We start from the raw sequence: 18,759 nt of genomic DNA on the forward strand, positions 1-18,759 counted from the left end.
TATCCCCAAAAAATGATGCCACAAGCAAAGCAGCTTTTCCCATGTTTTCCTCTAAGAGTTCTGCCATTTGGGGCCTTATGTTTGTTTAAGTTTTTAATTTATTTCAAGTTAATTTTCTATGGAGTAAACAGGAATTCAATTTTATTCCTCTGCATATGGTTATCTAGTTTCCCCAACTCCATTCACTGAAGAAATCAGTCTTTCCTCACTGAATACTCTTTCTTCCTTGTCAAATATTAGTTACCTATGTAAATTAAGGTTTTTTCCTGGGCTCACAATTCTGTCCCTTATTCTGCCTACATATCTGTTTTACCACCAGTACCATACTGTGTTGATTACTATAAATTTGTAATATATTTTAAAATTAGGAAGTGTGATGCCTCCAACTTTATTTTTTCTCAGGATTGCTTTGACTCTATGAGGGTCTTTGTGGCTCCATGTGAGTTTTAGGATTTTTTCCTTTATTTCTGTGAAAACACCATTAAAATTTTGATATGGACTGCATAGGTGGTTTTGAGTAGTATGGACATTTTAACAATATTAATTCTTCCAATCCATGAACATGAGATATTTATTTGTGCAAATAATTTTCAATTTTTTTCATCAGAGTGATAGTTTTTTGTATAGAAATCTTTTGCCTCCTTGGTTAAATGTGTTCTGAAATATTTTATTATTCTGATGCTATCATATATGACTTTTTTTTAAAACTATGTGTTTTGTTGGTGTATAGAGCCACAATTGATTTCTTTTTTCTATTTCAAAGAAGTTTATATTTGAGTCTTAAACTTTTGAAAATAAAGTTTAGAGACACAGCATATGAATATTACTCTAATACACGTGAAGTACCCTATCAGACCCTTAAAATTAACATAAACTATCTCATAGTCAACAAAATAGGGGCTGGGTGCCAATTTTATTAGATAAGTTGGTACAGCATTTTAATTATCATTTTATGTCTATCTAGGTGTATCCGAAATTCAAGATTTACATCAAAGAAAAACTATATCATAACTCAATGCCGTACTAAGTGTACTTGGCCTTTGCAGTAAAATTCTAGTCAGATTTCATTTTGATTCCCTTCTCATTCATGGCCCAGAGGGCCTTGATAGAAACACAGGACTGATCATCACACAACATACCTCTGTCTTTTCGTATAACCTCTACAAAATTTTAAAGGGGAGATTTAGCATTAGCCCTGTGGAGCAGATCTTGCTTGATTGCCTCAATAACACTGGCCCAGTATTTGTCCAGCAGAACCCAGTGTGAATTAGTGCAAGGTGCATAGCCCTTCACTGATTATAGGCAAGAAACAACTGATTTCTGTATGTTTGTTTTGTATCCTGAAACTTTACTGTATTCATTGATAAGTTCTAACAGGTTTTTGGTGAAGCCTTTAAGATTTTCTGTAGAAAAGATTATATCACCGAAAAATAAAAACAACTTAACATCTTCCTTTCTGGTTTGGGTTCCTTTATTTCTTTTTCTTGCCAGATTGCTCTGACTGGGACTTTCAGACTATATTGAATAGGCATGGTGATGATGAGCACTTTTGTCTCGTTCCTGCTTTTAGAGGAATAGCCTTCAACCTTTCGCTGTTGAGTAGGATGTTAAGTGTGGGTTTGTTATATATGACCTTTATTATGTTGTTATGTCTTGTTTATACCCAAGTTCTTGAGAGTCTTTAATCATGAAAGAATGTTTCATTTTCAAATGTTTTGTTTGTACTATTGAGATGATACAACTTTTAACTTTCACATTTATTGATTTGCATATATTGGAAAACTCAACTTCACTGGAATAAATCCCATTTGATTATGGTGATTGATCTATTTAATATACTGCTGAATTCAGTATGTTAGTATTTTGCTGGGGATTTTTACGTCTATATTCATTGTAGTGTTCTTATCTGGCTTTGGTATGCTGACTTCATAAAATGATTTTTGGAATATTCCCCCCCCTCTTCAGTTTGAGAAGGATTCTTTATTTAAATGTTTAATGAAATTCACTAGTAAAGCCTTCTGGACCTGGACTTTTCTTTTTCATGATATTCTTCATTATTGATTCATTCTCCTTTCTCATATTAGTCTATTGTGATTTTCTTTTTCCTCTTAACTTGTTGTTAGTAGGCTGCATGTTTTTAGGGATTTATTTCTTATAAATTACCCAATTTTGGGTTTATAAGTGTTCACAGAGGTCTCTTATAATCCTTTGTGTTTCTGAAATACCAGCTGTAGTGTCTCCTCTGTCTTTTGTCATTCATTTATTATGTCTAAGTATTCTAAGGTATACCAAATGACAAGGAATAAATCTTTTAAAAAATTAAAGAAATATGTTATGAGTAAATTAATTATTCATGTTCCAAAATTGAAAGCAGGACTTCTGATTAAAGCAGTTTTAGAACATGTTTTCTTGGTGTTCCAGGGAGATTCTGGTGGGCCATTAGTGTGTAAGCATGAAAAAGGTCCCTTTGTCCTCTACGGCATTGTCAGCTGGGGAGCTGGCTGCAGCCAACCAAGGAAGCCAGGTGTATTTGCCAGAGTGAGTGTCTTCCTGGACTGGATTCAATCCAAAATCAAAGGTAAATATTTTTCATTTATTATAAAAAGTTTCTTCTGTTTTTAGAGTGGGCTTGGGAGAGGTGAGAGTGATAGAAACAGCATTATAAAAGAAAAGACAATAACATAGCATTTTATTTATTTTAGTTTCTAAATATATTAAAAATATACATAAAAATTCTATAAGAATAACTTCTTCCTTAGGCAATGTTATGGTAAAATTGACTTTTCCTGAGGCTGCTTTAATCCTAGATTTGCATTCTCTTTTGAAAATCTCTACTCTGGAACAGACTACATTTTGTCCTTAGGCTTTCATCTTTATTTACTTTTAACATGTCTCCCCAGATGCAGGTCCTATTTTACTCCAGATAAAAAATGAAAGCAAAATCTTAACAAGACAACAATCGCCACCACCCACACCCTCAAGAGACAGTGCATCTGGGCCAGGTAATAGATGTTCACATTATCCCATTAATAGCGCTAATGAGAATTTAGCAAAAAGCATTGCTTATCGGGGATTCACTAATTTTCTTTGGAATACCATAAACTGTTTTCATACTGGTTGGTAGTTGAAGTTGAAAGACAGGAGAGTTATTTATTGTTGCTGTCTAGGGATCTTTTCTAGTTCATAGACACAGCTATTACAGGTTAAAAAAAAAAGTCTCATGGTTATAAACAGTGCTTGAATTTTGGAAAAGTTCACAGTATTTTTTGATCTCTGAACTGTTATTCCTGCCTGAACAAAGGTCCTTAGACTTTCAGATATCCCGCTAGACAAAGATTCTGGATATGAGATGACTAAGACCAGCATTGGTGTCAGCGTCTCTCTCAGTTCTTCCACACTGTCAGTGTCTGTTTGCTAATAGGATTTTAGTTTTAGTTAAAAGCTAAAAGCACCTGGTCTTTTGAAAAGACTCTGATGTTGGGAAAGATTGAAGGCAGGAGGAGAAGGGGACAGCAGAGGATGAGATGGTTGGATGGCATCACCAACTCGATGGACATGAGTTTGAGTAAACTCCAGGAGTTGGTGACGGACAGGACGGCCTGGCGTGCTGCAGTCCGTGGGGTCGCAGAGAGTCAGACACGACTGAGCAATTGAACTGAACTGAACTGAAAAGCACATAGAGATTTAGAAGTCTATGAAAGATTTATAAGAAGATAAAAGTTCCATGATACCATCATTCTTGGTTTCCAAATGGTCAGGGTCTTTCCCTTTTTACCCATCTCTGCTTCATCCACTCCTACATATGCTCAAGTACAGGAGACAATAAGGAAGAGTTGGAGAAAAACTGAAGAGGAGTCCAGAGAGAGGAACAAGACTTGCTAGAGGGATAACTTTCAGTAGAAGAAAGTGGGTGAGATCTATTGTCCAGGTGGAAGGATTGGTCTTGGGCAGGAGCAAAGTGCAGTTCATCCATTCTTGCCAAATGGAAAGCAGAATATTTAGGCACGGGTGCTCTTGTATGGGTACATGTAGGACTGAGAGCTTCTGGCAGTTCTCCTCTAATTGCTTATTTCCTCAACAGGTGAAACAGAGGATTGTAGAAAAGAGTTTGAGAGTTTTGAGAGAAAAAAAGAGAAAGTATTAAATAGCTTTTGAATAACTATCAGGGAAGCCCTATGGACTAGGAAAATGTAGTAGCATTTTTGGCAGCATGAAAGCCCCTGAGATTAATGATCATAAATTTAGAGGAAGACTACTCAGTTGGTCTGGTTGTCTCCCTCTGGAGACACTGAGGTGTACCACATAGATGCAGCACAGGTGCAGAGAAGATTCGATCACAGTGGGTATTTTCAAGCATACAAGAGTATAAGGGAATTGAGAGTGTGTATGTGAGGAAGGGATTAAAATGATACATGGTTGGAATTTAAGCTGGAGGAAAGAGTAAAACAAGGAAGAATGATAAGTTAAAAAATAAGAAAAGGTGGTGGGATAGATGACTTACAAGTCTCAAAAGGTATGTTGGTGTTAGCTGAAAAACAGAAGGTTGTGGTTGGAGGTGGTGGTTCTTGAAACTGAGTTTATACAAGCCTTGTAATTACTGCTAATGACCAGGACTGTAGGGGCTGATCAGTGGGATGAGTGAATGAGGTCAGGTGAAGGACAGGATTATTGGAGGCAAGTTGAGAATTGAGAAGCTTCAGTGCTAGAGTCATCATTTATGTACCTCTTGAAATCAGCAGGATATAAGACAAGAATAATGTTGGAGAAAATGACTGCTAAAATCTTCTAGGAATGAAGTGGAGTAACTCAGGGACCCATTACCTTACGGGTGGTATGTTCTGACAACACAAGTGTCAGGGGTCAAAACTAGTCAAAAAGTCATATTTAGATTAAAATTAAATCTGGAATTGGGATTGAGATGGAGAGCAGACTTTAAGATCCTAAAACCTAATGATTTTGATGATTTAACAATTTTAATGAGTGCTGAAAGAAGTAATATATGTTAAGCCCTTAGAATAGGGATGGTATGACCTATGAAGAGAGTCAAGTGTGGGAGTGGTGATAGTGACCATCAAATGTATTCTTTGTTCTGTCTCATTCAGACTGTTAGAAAGTGGGGACTTCCCTGGTGGTCCAGTGATTAAGACTCTGTGCTTCCAATGCAGGAGGCGCAGGTTCAATCCTTGGTCGAGGAGCTAAGATGCCACATGCCATGTGGCGTGTCCAAGCAAAACAAAACAGTCGATTAGAAAATGAACATTGTTAAAATGCAGAGAAGATATTGTTCATTTGCATGTGTTCAGAAATAATTATGCATACCAAAGAACTTTGAAAACTTTACATATAAAAGGGTATTGTTTTGTTCTACTTCTTTGAATATTCTATGAGAGAAAGCATTAGGACTCTGCCATCTTTAACATCCACCCACTCCCACCACTTGCTTTTCACACAAGGGAATAAATGAATCTTAGCAATGGTTTTTTGAAATTGTTACCCTATTTATAAAGAATAGTGACTGCTTGGGAATTCATGACTTTATATGATTCAGTTCCTTTTCCAGGCAGATTTATAGTGGAGGATTCATGTAGAGAGGAAAAAAGATTGCAAAGACATGTTGGGACTAGACTCTGAAAGACCTTGCAAGCCACTGCAGTTGGCTTTGAGCAAGCGAGAGAAGAGTTTAATTCTTCTGTTTCGCCATTCTCTGATTGAAGGACATGGTGGGGGAAGATTAGAGACTGCAAAATCAGTTAGATTACTATAACATCCAAGTGGACCTAAGAAATAACCTAAGTTAGACCATATTAGCCATGTAAATGAAAAAGAGAAAAATTCACAGAAATAACAGAAAACCAAGCAATTGAATCGAATCCTGAATTTTTGGAATATTTCCTTTCACCTCTGCCACTCATTTCTATTGTTCAGTAAAGTGCATTAACATGTGGGTCTCCTCAGTTGGAATGTTATTTCTCTATGGCAGAGCATGTATAATGATGTATGTATTGCTGCAAAGGACCACACTGGAGAAGAGACTACCCTCTGAGGTGTAGGCCCCAGGGGTTGGACTCTTAAGACAATCTGGACTGAAGGGTGGCAGACTGGTTGGTCTACGGGTTACAATTCTCGCCTCTGGCATGAGAGGTCCCAGGTTCAGATCCCAGACAAATGCCCAAGATGATAGCTTACAGTGAATGCTGTCGGATTCGTGATCTCCGAAGTAGATTTAACTTTGGGACCAGGGACCAGGCTTGATCACTCAGGAGCTTTTGTAGAGCAGAGTTTTATTAAAGTATTAAAAGGGACAGAGAAAGCTTCTGACATAGACAATCTGAAGATGCCCAGGGATCCCCACACAAGCTCCCATCCTAATTACACCTGAGGAACCCCAGGTATTAATAACTAGGAAGGGTCAATCAGTTGACTTCTTTTGGACACTGGGGCGACTTTCTCTGTGCTCACTGAAACCCCTGGTCTGCTTTCCTCCTGATTCACTGCTGTAATGGGACTGTCTGGATGAGCCAAACATTGTTATGTCAGTCATCCTTTAAGTGGCAACTTTCTCTGTGCTGTTTTCTCACAAGTTTCTAATCGTGCCAGAGTCTCCCTCACCCCTTCTGGGGAGGGATATATTAAACAAGGTCCAGGTCTCTGTTTTCATGAATATGGAACCAGCTCTTTTTAAGGGAACAAACTGTAAATCCTGAAGTGTGGGCTGATGAAAAAAACTGTGGGTTGAAGACAAAATGCTGTTCCTGTCCTTATCAAACTCAAAGACCCTCACCTATTTCCACATCAAAAGCAGTACCCCCTAAAGCCCGAGGTTAAGGAAGGGTTAAAACCCATCATAGAGAATTTAAAGGAGCAGGGGCTATTAAATCCCTGTAACAGTCCATGCAGCACTCCTATTTTGGGTGTGAAAAAGTTAAATGATAAATGAAGGCTAGTTCAAGATTTACAAGTAATAAATGAGGCTGTGGTTTCTTTTACTCATATGCCAAAAGCAAATGGATTTTCTTGCTTACAGGCCTGGGTAGACACTTTTACTGGATATGTAGCTCTTACCTATGGGTGTGGTTTGCCATTGGCTGCATAGGGAGATGCACCCTAGGTCTAGATTTTACTCTTGGCTTCATATTTTCAGAGCTTCCAGAGAAGCCTACTAATCTGCCACACCTTAAAATTCATTGGGCAAGATCTGTATTTCACTGGTATGATTATCTGGCTACAATATTCGTTCCTTCTCTGGGAACTACAGATCATATGTAATGCTATGAGTATGCTCTGACTAATTTTCAGCCCCTAGTGCTGAACAAATACAAATTATAAAGGTGGTTTTACAAACCAGATTGGCCTTAGATATTCTAATGACTGCACAAGGAGGAACTTGTGCCATTATTCATACCCAATGTTGTACATATATACCAGATGTGAGTACTAATGTTACTCACTTTACTAAACACATGAACAAGATAATTCAGGCTAACCTCAGTCACCTCACTTTGGGAAACTTTAACTAGCCCCCCATGGTGGAAAACTATCTTAATCGTAATAATTCTAATTGTTCTGTTTTTACTGTCTGCTCCCTGCGTATGTACTTATGTAAGTGGATTTGTTTTTAACCATTTGAAAGCTTTTAAGTTACAAATGGTTGTTCAGGCTCCTACCAGGACCACAGACTCCTCCAGCTATTACCTGGGGCCCCTGGATTAGAGACCCTCAATATGAGCGTTAGGAGAATATGTTGCCTCAACAATCTAGGGACCACACCCCTCAAGAGCAGGAAGTAGTTGTGGAATGAAAACAACACCCCTTTCCCTTGACAACATAATTCTCCTAAAAGAAAAGGGGGGGAAATGAGAGAGTCAGTTCCTAGGCAGGCTGATAAGAAGTCCGGGGTTCCCTGAGGCGGTGGAGAAAAGGGCCTGGGGTTCTCGAGGAGGAGATAGGGGTCTGGAATTGTCAAGGAGGAGGAAAGGACAAACATCTTTTTTTTTCCTCTACATTCCTTAGTCTTAGTCACATGAAACTGTTTTTTTCTTTAAATCTGAAACTGATGGTTACACAACAAACAACTCAGTTTAAACACTGTACTAAGGATTATATAATAGCAATGTATCCCGCTTGAGAACAGTTTCTCCTTCCTGAAACCCTTGACTAATCCTGATATTTTAGAATGTATAATATGGGACGACGTCTGGTAGGATCTTTCTGTTGTTAAACTCTAATCCTGTTATCCTAAAATGTAAATTGTGGGAGTGGGTCTGGTAAAATTTTCACAAACTTGAGACATTCTTTTGATTTATTGTAATAACCAATTAAAAAAGTATATAACTTCCTTGCTGACACTAGTGAGGGGGGCATTCTCCGTCCCCCTTCTGATGTCTATGTTATAAACTTTCTCTATCCCTTTTTAAACTTTAATAAATCTTTGCTCTACAAAACTCTTGAGTGATCAAGCCTGGTCCCTGGTCCCAAAGTTAAATCTTCTTTGGAGACCACAAATCCAACACTGTTCACCGTAAGCTGTCATATTCATTCATGAAAATGTGAAATCAAACCACTATTGTAAACCAATCATCAACCAATTAAAAATAAATATGTAAAAAATGTGTTCATTTGAATACAGAGTATTTCAATTGTAATTGCTCAAAAAAATTGTTATCAAGGGAATAGACATAGGGAAAGAAGGGAGAATCAAGGATGTCACTTGAAGGAAGAGAAGCCAATGGCAGGGTCAGTGGGACAGAGCGCTCCTAGCATCTGAAGCTCTGCAGGTACCCACGCAGGTACAACAGTGCGCTTAGACTTAAGAACAAATTGAAGATGACATTCAAAGTGTATTCAGCAAGTTATCCTGTCCTGACCTCAATTGCAAACTTCGTGAATACAGTCATTTGTCCCAGCAAGATAAGTGCTTAGGGGAACCAATGAAGCTTTTAAGAGCATATCTTCAGCTCTATCTCAAAGAAGGAAAGAAATGAAAACAGGCTGGCCTTTAGAGAATACAATGCAGTCCACTTTGCATTTTTCTAAGAAATTTTAAAAATTCAGTTAAAAGTCATTTTGAATAATTATTATTTAAATTCTACTTTTACAGTCTCATTTCACAAAACTAGGACACATTAAATGGGATGATCATTTTATCTAAGAACTTATAACTGATGGTAATTAAGTTTTATTTTTCTTTTTGCAAGCCTAAATTATTCAAATGCATGATAGAATCTCACTTTTCTTTGTCTTATTTGAGTTGGTCCCTGGTGTCTCTGTGTTCTGAATCATAGGCTGTTACTCTGAAGTGGAGTTAGAAGAGCCTAGAGGCTTTTTTTCGTCTCCAAGATATCCACTGGATTATAGAGGAAAACTGGAATGTTCTTGGGTGCTCCGAGTTTCACCAAGCAGTATGGCAAAACTTACAGTTGAGTATCTGTTACTCCCTGGGTCTCATATGTGTCAAGATTCAGCTCTGATTATTTATGAAGAAAACCACAGTGAGAGAAGGATGTCAGGTAAGTCTTAGGGGCATTTATACGTGTGCATTTCCTGTGTAAGCAACTTAAGCTCAAAGGGAGAGTTAAAGTTGGTAATAATACCTCTGAAATGTTGATTCATGTAATGTAGGCATATTTTTATGCCTTTATTTTTAGACATGTATAATATTTTCAAGTTTGAATTTACAAAACGGGTATACTAAAGGTTGAGTGGGTGTGTTTGCATGTATGTGTATTTAGAAAAATAAAAAAGTCAAGTGAGCTCATCTTCAAACATAGCAGAACCATACCAGAATGCCAGAAGTGTGTATATGACCAAGGAGGGATTAAGATAATTAAAATCATGTAGGACATAGAGTGTTGAATTTTAAAATACAGGAAAATAGATTAAAGGCTTTTTAAAGTGGTGGAATTGAAAAGTTTGCTATTAACATACCAACTGTCAATTCATGTACGGGCAAACCTATTTTGTTTAGCAAAACAAACTTGCCACCTCTTGTTTGTATAGGTATAATACAGAGGTTTTGGCTCTTAGTAAAGGGGAATAGCGGTAGTGGTAAAGAACCTGCCTGCCAATGCAGGAAACATAAGAGATGTGGATTTGACCCCTGGGTCAGGAAGATCCCAGGGAGGAGGACATGGCAGTCCACTCCAGTATTCTTGCCTGGAGAATCCCATGGACAGAGGAGCCTGGTGGACTATAGTTCTTGGGGTCACAAAGAGTCAAACATGACTAAAGTAACAGCATGCACACAGCAGGAGGTAGGAAGGTGCTGGAAATAATTTGGTTGATGGGGACACCTGGACAGAAAAGTTTATGTGTGTTACTGTGAGTGTATGTGGTTGACACACAAATGTACATGCTTGATTCAGGAGTATATGGAGACCAGGGAATTGCTTTGAGGTTGAGATTGTTTTCTTTGGAAAAATTCTGAGAGATTGAATTATTGACTTAGAAGGCACAACCATTTATTTAAAGATTCTTTCTTTAGAAATACTGTCTCATTTAGACTGCAGAGGAGACCATTAACTGGCCTGTCCACTGCACATTTTCCCCCTGTGATCAGATCACCTCCCCACCCACCCTGATTGAAATGGCTTGAGGTCTCCTTGTAGCGTGGTGAGGTCCAGAATGCACAGCATGACATTTGCCTCCCACTCCCTGAGCCCATCACACTCCGCTCTCAGGGCCCTTGTCCATCTACCTCTCCCCGCTCCTCAAAGAGCTCTTCTCCAGCCAGTCAAGTCTTGACTAGAATGTGCTTTCATTTTTTTATTTGACATTTTTAATACAATTTTAAAGATTGCTTTCGATTTACAGTTGTTACGAAACAATACATCCTTGAGCCCGTCTTACACCCAAACAGTTGGTACCCCCCTCCCCCATCACTCTTTGACTCCTCCCCCTTCCCCACTGGTAACCACTAGTTTGTTCTCATATCTGTGAGTCTGCATTTTTTGTTATATTAACTAATTGTGGAGTTTTTTAAATTCCACATATAAGTGATATCATCCAAGTGTTTGTCTTTCTCTGTCTAACTTATTTCACTTAGCACAATGACCTTCAAGTCTATCCATGTTGCTGCAAATGGCAAAATTTTGTTCTTTTTAAATGACTGAGTAGTATTCCTTTATGTGTGTGTGTATCACATCTTTATCCATTCATCTGTTAATGGATGCTTAGGTGCTTCTATATTTTGGCAAGTGTTAAGTAATGTGCTATGTACATTGGGGTGCGTGTGTCTTTTTGAACTGGTGTTTTTTATTTTTTTGGATATATACCCCAGGAGTGGAATTGTTGGGTCATATGGTAGTTCCATTTTTAGCTTTTCGAGAAACCTAATATTATTTTCCACAGTGGCTGTACCAATTTACATTCCCACCAACAGTGTACAAGATTTCCCTTTTCTCCACAGAGAACACCCTTTCTTAATGAGGCCTACCTGATTGATGTGAATTGCATCACCTCCCACCTCTATAATTTTTAATGGCCCTTCTTTTGGCATTATTGTCTTCTAACCTATGATGTTGTTTCATGTATTCATGTTTGTGTCTTCCCTATTAACTTGAACTTCTCGAGGACTGAAACTTGTCTCTTCGTTTCAGGAATCCCGTGTTTAGAACAGTCCTGGATACACAGAAGGCATTTAGTAAATATCTGACTGACGGAAAGGTCACCTCCTCAAATAGACATTCTAAGTCTAAAGGACCATCAACCTTTCCTTCTCATGGTCTTTTTCTATCATATTCTGCTGTTATTTCTTGTGTAGCAGTGGTCTCTATTTGAAATCGTCTTCATTTATTTACCTGACCAAAATGAAAGTGCTATGAGAGCAGGGATCTGGCTATTTTCTTCCCCTCCTATATTTTCCCAAATTGAAATAATAGAGACTCAGAACATTTGTTTTTCATGAATCCATACTACTAAATTATTCAGAAAGACTTTTAGCAATAATAAGAGCCTCTTTCACCATGCCTTTAATCTGATATTATCAATTTAATAAGCACTTTTACTTTTTTAAATCATTAATGGGGATAATTTTTTTTCCATGTATTTGTTAGCTATCTGCATTTTCTAATTCCTTGTTACTACCATTATTTTTAAATTTGAGTATTGATCATATTATTGGTTTTTAAGGGCTATATATGTGTGTGTATATATATATATATATAATTATATAAAACAATTTTTCCTTTGTCTTAAATTACAAGTACTTATTTATAAGGTTGTCATTTGCCTTTAAATTTTGTGTCTTAGTATGTTGATATAAATATTTTTAAATTTATTGATTTAAATATATTTCTATGTATTTTCATCTTTGATTTATCTCATTGCTTTTATTTTTAAAAATTAATTTCCCAACTAAGGTCAGAAATTTTTAATTAAAAAAAGCTTAATCCTGCTGAAATATATTTTCTTACATGGTGCTAGTGTTGTGTTAGTGTTAGTCCCTCAGTTGTGTCTGACTCTTTGAGACCCCATGGACTGTAGCCCACCAGTCTCTTCTGTCCATGCAATTCTCTAGGTAAGAATATTGTAGTGAGTACCCATTCTTTTCTCCAGGGCATCTTCCTGACCCAGGGATCAAACCCAGCTCTCCTTCATTGCAGGCAGATTCTTTACTGCTGGGAGACCAGGGAACCCTTCTCATATGGTAAAATGATCCTATGATTGATTCCTTTTTTAGAAAAAATGATTTCCTGAATTTACATCTATCTTTATAATATACCAGGGCTTCTCTCATAGCTCAGTTGGTAAAGAATCCACCTGCGATGCAGGAGACCCCTGTTTGATTCCTGGGTCGGGAAGATCCGCTGGAGAAGGGATAGGCTACCCACTCCACTATTCTTGGACTTCCCTTGTGGCTCAGCTGGTAAAGAATCTGCCTGCGGTGTGGGAGACCTGGGTTCGATCCCTGGGTTGGGAAGATCCCCTGGAGAAGAGAAAGGCTACCCACTCCAGTATTCTGACCTGGAGAATTCCATGGACTATGCAGTCCATGGGGTCGCAAAGAGTCGGACATGACTGAGCAACTTTCACTTCACTTCCCTTTATTGCATACCAGGCTCTCGTATAGAAATAAATGATGTCTGGAAAAACCAGGATTCCCTGGTGGCTCAGACAGTAAAGAATCTGCCTACAGTGCAGGAGCCTTGGGTTCGATCCCTGGATGGAGAAGATCCACTGGAGAAGGGAATGGCAACCCACTCCAGTATTCTTGCCTGGAAAATTCCATGGACAGAGGAGCTTGGTGGACTGTAGTCCATGGGGTTGCAAAGAGTAAGACATGACTGAGTGACTAACACTTGCCTTTTTCATTGTTACCTACTGAAAACCATGCTTGACTTTGTTGTAGATTAACTGTGGAAACCCTATAATTTTTCAACCTAGCATTTCTTTGATTTGAAATTGCCAGCTTGAAACCTGTAAAATTGTTCTGTCCTTCAGATGATAGCTAGCAGAACTATAAGGCTATGATAGAGATATTACCTCTTACTCAAATTGGATAGTATCCTGTACACTGAAAATGCTGTGTTTTTCCCTTTGGGAGCCAGCAACTGTTCATGAACTGCATTCATCTCTATTTGCTACAAATAAATATTGGCTCATTCTTCAGATAGTATTTCAGCATCATTTACTCTAATGTATTATGCCAACTAATGATTTTTTTCTTCTTGTAAGTAATCTTTTCCCTTCCTTACTGCCTACAAATATATGTGGAACACCTACTATGGGTCAAGGATTGACTTTTCTTGGTTGTGGGCATCCAATAGTGAACAAAATGGACAAAAAATCCCTGCCCTTACCGCCATATATTCTAGGAGGAAGAGGACACATGGTATGATAAGATATATAATACATCAGACAGAAAGACTAAGGAAAAGGTGGGAAGGGAGAGAAAAAGCATATGGGATTACAGATGCCATAGAATTGGGTGCAGAATAACCAGCTTTCTGAGCAGATGACATTTAAATAATTATTACAGAAAGACACTGAATTATTCTTAATAGTAGGTGAGTTTGATTCTAAGAAACTCATGGGTTCTTTCTATACCTTCCTAATCAGCCCTCTGAATCATTTTAGAATTGTGGTTATAATTTTACATTCTCTTTGACTTAAGTTCTCAAAGTAAAACAATCAAAAGAAGATTGGCTCTAGGGAAAGAATAAATTTTCAAGTAGAAAAAGTTTCCATTATCGATTTTCACAGTGATGTATTTTTAATAAATAGTTTATTTTCCTAGGAGAGAAATGGCATATCAGCCTCATATTAAAGACAAAATATCTTGCTACCTACTGTCCTTCATGGGAGCAATGGGACATAACAGACTGTAACAGGTATTGAATTTTGGGACCTAGGTTCTACTCCTGACTCCCCACCCCCTACTCCATGACTTTGGGTGAGTCATTTGAATTCTAGAATGCTGTTCCTCAATTTGCAGAGTGGAGTTTAGTTGCCATGCTTAGACTAGAGAAAGTTTTAAAAATGTTTTTGTTTTTTTATCAAATTTGATTTTTTTTAACTTAGGTAAATTATGTGGAAGAAGGCTTTATCCAATGGTTTTCATGAGCTCTGGACCACTGGTGAGGGTGACATTTCATTCCAGTGTGCGAGGTGCTTTTGGCATAAATTATATTGTCTTTAGAGTCCAAGGTATGTTCTAACTTATAAAGTTAAAACTAGCATTGAAACATGTATGTTATCATATGTGAACTAGATAACCAGTGCAAGTATGATGCATGAGGCAGGGCACCCAAAGCCAGTGCTCTGAGACAACCCAGAGGGATGGGATGGGGAGGGAGGCAGGAGGGGGGCTTCAGGATAGGGGAACACATGTACACCCGTGGCTGATTCATGTCAATGTATGGCAGAAACCACCACAATATTGTGAAGTAATTAGCCTCCAATTAAAATAAATAAATTAAAAAAATACTCCGTCTTTTTCTTTTTAGGGATATTTCAAAACTTATACACTGTTTTGTAAGAAAAGTTATGTTTCTGTGGGGAATGAGTTTATGTTTGAAGGGAAAATCTTTTTAAATGATCTGATATTGGTCTGATCCAAGAGAAAAACTACTTAGTGAATAACTTGACTGACTTGTACATCATTCAGAATTGTGACTCATGGACATGGCGATACGATATATTAATTGCAAATAATATTAATATTTTTATCGTGATTGTGATTTTATACCACAGTTAGCCTTTCCTACAACCATTATCCTTGTGGATTGAAAGATCTGGGTTCTAAATCTTAGCTGACTGATTAGCTCCGGACAATTTTTTATCTCTATTGGAGTTTCCTTTATAGTGATATTATAAAAATAAAAGGTTAGAATGAGTTTTGAGGACAAGCCAAATAAATAGTAGAGGCTGATATTATAAATGTAAACTGTATGTAAATCAGAGTTATTATATTTGCAGACATGTAATTAGTGCGATTTTTTACTCTTGATGAGTACAGGTAACCAAAAGCTAGTTTCTCTCCTTGGCACTGAAAAGCGTTGCAGAGATATACTTGGGAAAAAGTTAAGTGAGAAATAAAAAGAAAAGCATGTATATCATATGAAATTTGTTTTCCTAAAGAACTATAGTATAAATATTGCTTTAACAAATATCATATATCATTTGTATGTGGAATCTAAACTATGATACAAATGAACTTATAAAACAGAAACATATATACATATGTATAATTGAATCTCTTTGCTGTATACCAGCCACTAACACAGCATTGTAAATCAGCTATAGTTGAATTAAATTTTTTTTTTAAATATTGCTTTTAAATGGACTTGTGTAGGGAACCTACATCATCTACAGTTATTCCTCTTTATCTTCCACAGACCCTAGGCTGTGCCAAATATAATTTGAGAGAGGTGCTGGTTTTCTGTAACCTTTGAGTATTTCAGATAGAAAAATTTTATTGAAACTAACCACCTCCTGTTAACTTTTTCTAAAACGGAGGAAAACTGACAGCTCTGATCTGAAAAGGCATATGCCAAGCCTCTTAACGATTAGTTTTACCTCATTTTTTTTCTTCTTCATTTCTAGGTCCAAAGGGCAGTAAAAACACCCAATCTCTTCAGAGTTCAAACCAAGAGCATGTGGCCACCTGTGAGGATGTTATTCTGACCAAACCAACAGGGATCATACAATTCCCAAGATATTTTCACAGAACCACTATGAGGTGAGGAAAGAATTTTTATTACAGTGAAAGTTTTTGAATGATCACTTGACAAGCAGCAACATTTGTTATCTCTTTAAGGAATTGTTTTTCACCTGCTTTCCTTAAAGAATGGGCTTTGAGACAATCCTTGGTTTGAGGTCTTCAGTATACAGAACCTGAATGTGAGATTACCGCTGCTGATAAACTGTACTTTCCCAACAAGAGAGATCACTTGTTAGGTGAAGTGAAAAGCTGAATCTCTATCAAAGAGCTTTGGAGTTTGAAATAATCTATGTAAAACCTTCTGGCACATAGTAGTACTCAATAAGTGGTTCATATAATCCCACGGTAAAAAGAGAACTTTCCCTAAATTAAACATTAGAATAAACTTAAAGTGAGAAACAAAAAGTGGAGATTTATATAGTTTCAGTCCTAACTAACTGTGTATGATTTGGGGAAGTTTAGGGCAAATTGACACAGGAATACTTTGTTAACTCTTATAGATTGCCAATCAGAATTTAGAATAATACATGTGCTTGACCAGCCATTCACATAATGGGTGAGCTTGGTTAAAACTTTTGACAAATTCAGAAGTATTAGAGAATATTTTTACTGTTATAATTTAAAAATTTCTTTCACCTAATCACAAAATAAGCAGGTACAGTCAATAACAGTGACTCATTGAGTGATGCATTAAATTCTGAACAAAGTAAATGACAACATATGCTACTGAGAAATCGTTTCTAAATTTCTTTCGTTGTGCTGTAGCTGCCACTGGAGATTACTAGCCCCTGTAAATCATATCATTCGCCTTGATATTATCAACTTCCAGAAGCAACCAATGCCCTTGGCCTGTCAGGGTCACCTGTGGGTTTATGAAGGATTTGGATCAGGAAAAAAATTAATAGGTAACCAATTTCCCATGAAGAACTATGCTATTGATTTTCTTTTGTAAAATATTCTTAGATCATTTTATATTCAGTGTGTGAATTACAGATGACATAAATTAGTCTCTTCTTAAATGTGATATTGAAATAGCCTGTTGCTGTTACTATTTTTTGTATTTGTAATTGAAATTAACCTAATATTCTGATTAATTAAAAAATGAAACTATGTGCTATTTACTTGGGTCATACCTAGATGAAACTTGGCCAGAAATATTAAAAATAAAAGATGAGTAAACAGTCTCAGACAAATGCAGCACAAGAAAATGAGAGTACAATATTATCAGGCAAAATAATATTCACAGGGAAGGCATTAAATGGCCTTATTAATTAGATAGTAGTCAGAAACCTGATTACAGTGACTTAAATTTATTATTGTGAAAGAAAGAGAAATGCCGAGCCATGCAGATGCACCACCAACTCAATAGTTCAATTCTGTGAAGACTGGAATTATTGCAGTTCTCTTGGCCTTTTCCTAGTGGTTCCATAATGGCTTTTTCAGTTGTGGCCATTGCAATGGAGAGAAAAGAAGAAAAGGCCCAGGGAAGGGTTATCACCATGGAGAAAGCAAATACGTCTCCAGGAATCCTGTAGCAGATTTAAGTCACTTTGGCCAGATTTTTCACATGGCCACACCTGACTGAGAGCAAGATGACTAGAGAAAAGGGAAATGGAAACAAAGTTTGGGCTGGCTGACTGAAGTTGCACAATTAGATAGGATATAGCAGCCTAGGGTTCTGGAATCTGATGATCCTGGGTCCAATAGATTGCACTTCTACCAGTTGGTAATTCAGTGATTTTGGGAATGCTCCTGAAGCTTTCTCAATTAGTCACTGGCCTCACTGGTAATGTGAAGATAACTACCTGTAACTTTTCATGTGATTTAAGCAAGAAGACAACATCACTAGCATACACATGTATATGGGCATTACAAATTCCCAATGTGCTTAAGTCAGAGATGTAGATGCCTCATGTAACAAGGTGACTCCCAGAGAGAGTTGGCATCTTGCTGGCCTTTGTCTCTCTAGGAAGGACCCAGATGTCAGTGTCCCTCTCCACGTTGGTAGAGTCCTGCCAGAGTTGATAAAACAGCCAGTTGCTAAACCACTGTTCTTTTATTCTGTAGGCTTACATTAACATCCCAGAAATAGGTGCACTGACAATCTTTGTGTTTCTGCTTAAGGGAATATTAGTAAACATGGAGCTTTTACGTAACATCAGAAGGGCATGGCTTTCTGTGGGGAGAGTGCAGCGTCTAGGCTAGTATCTTTGGAAACTATGCTTCTTGCTTTCTTGCCTACAGAATACCTGTAACTTGTACTGCTTCATGAGGTTACTTTGATAATTAAATGACAGAGTGCATGTTAATCAATATAAAAGAAACCAAGCAGCTGCTGTGTTTGAATTAGAATTGCACCTCTAAATTTGTATTTTTAAAATTGTGCTGCTTAGAAGAAAAGATTAGGCTATTATTTCCCTATTGTCCCTCCATCAACAGAGAGTTGGAGAACACAAGATTTGAAAGAACAAAGAAATACAGAAAAAGGGAAAAGATTGCATTAGCTATGTCAGTGATAATTTATAATAATAAGGAACTGTATCTCTGTTGTTCTTATAATTTGTTCTTCACTTAGAATTTGTTCATAAAATATATGTATT

General features: G+C 37.3%; 1 protein-coding gene across 1 annotated transcript in view; it reads left to right on the forward strand.

The window, feature by feature from the left end:
- Nucleotides 1-18,759, forward strand: part of OVCH1 (ovochymase 1) — a 72,638-nt gene that overhangs the window by 41,867 nt on the left and 12,012 nt on the right. The window contains exons 13-18 of the mRNA XM_065930928.1: nucleotides 2,422-2,578; nucleotides 2,907-3,002; nucleotides 9,282-9,506; nucleotides 14,518-14,643; nucleotides 16,042-16,177; nucleotides 16,925-17,064. Coding sequence (XP_065787000.1) covers nucleotides 2,422-2,578; nucleotides 2,907-3,002; nucleotides 9,282-9,506; nucleotides 14,518-14,643; nucleotides 16,042-16,177; nucleotides 16,925-17,064 — 880 coding nt within the window. The remainder of the gene's footprint in view (nucleotides 1-2,421; nucleotides 2,579-2,906; nucleotides 3,003-9,281; nucleotides 9,507-14,517; nucleotides 14,644-16,041; nucleotides 16,178-16,924; nucleotides 17,065-18,759) is intronic.

This window comes from Muntiacus reevesi, chromosome 1, assembly GCF_963930625.1.
Source record: "Muntiacus reevesi chromosome 1, mMunRee1.1, whole genome shotgun sequence".
NCBI lineage: Eukaryota > Metazoa > Chordata > Mammalia > Artiodactyla > Cervidae > Muntiacus > Muntiacus reevesi.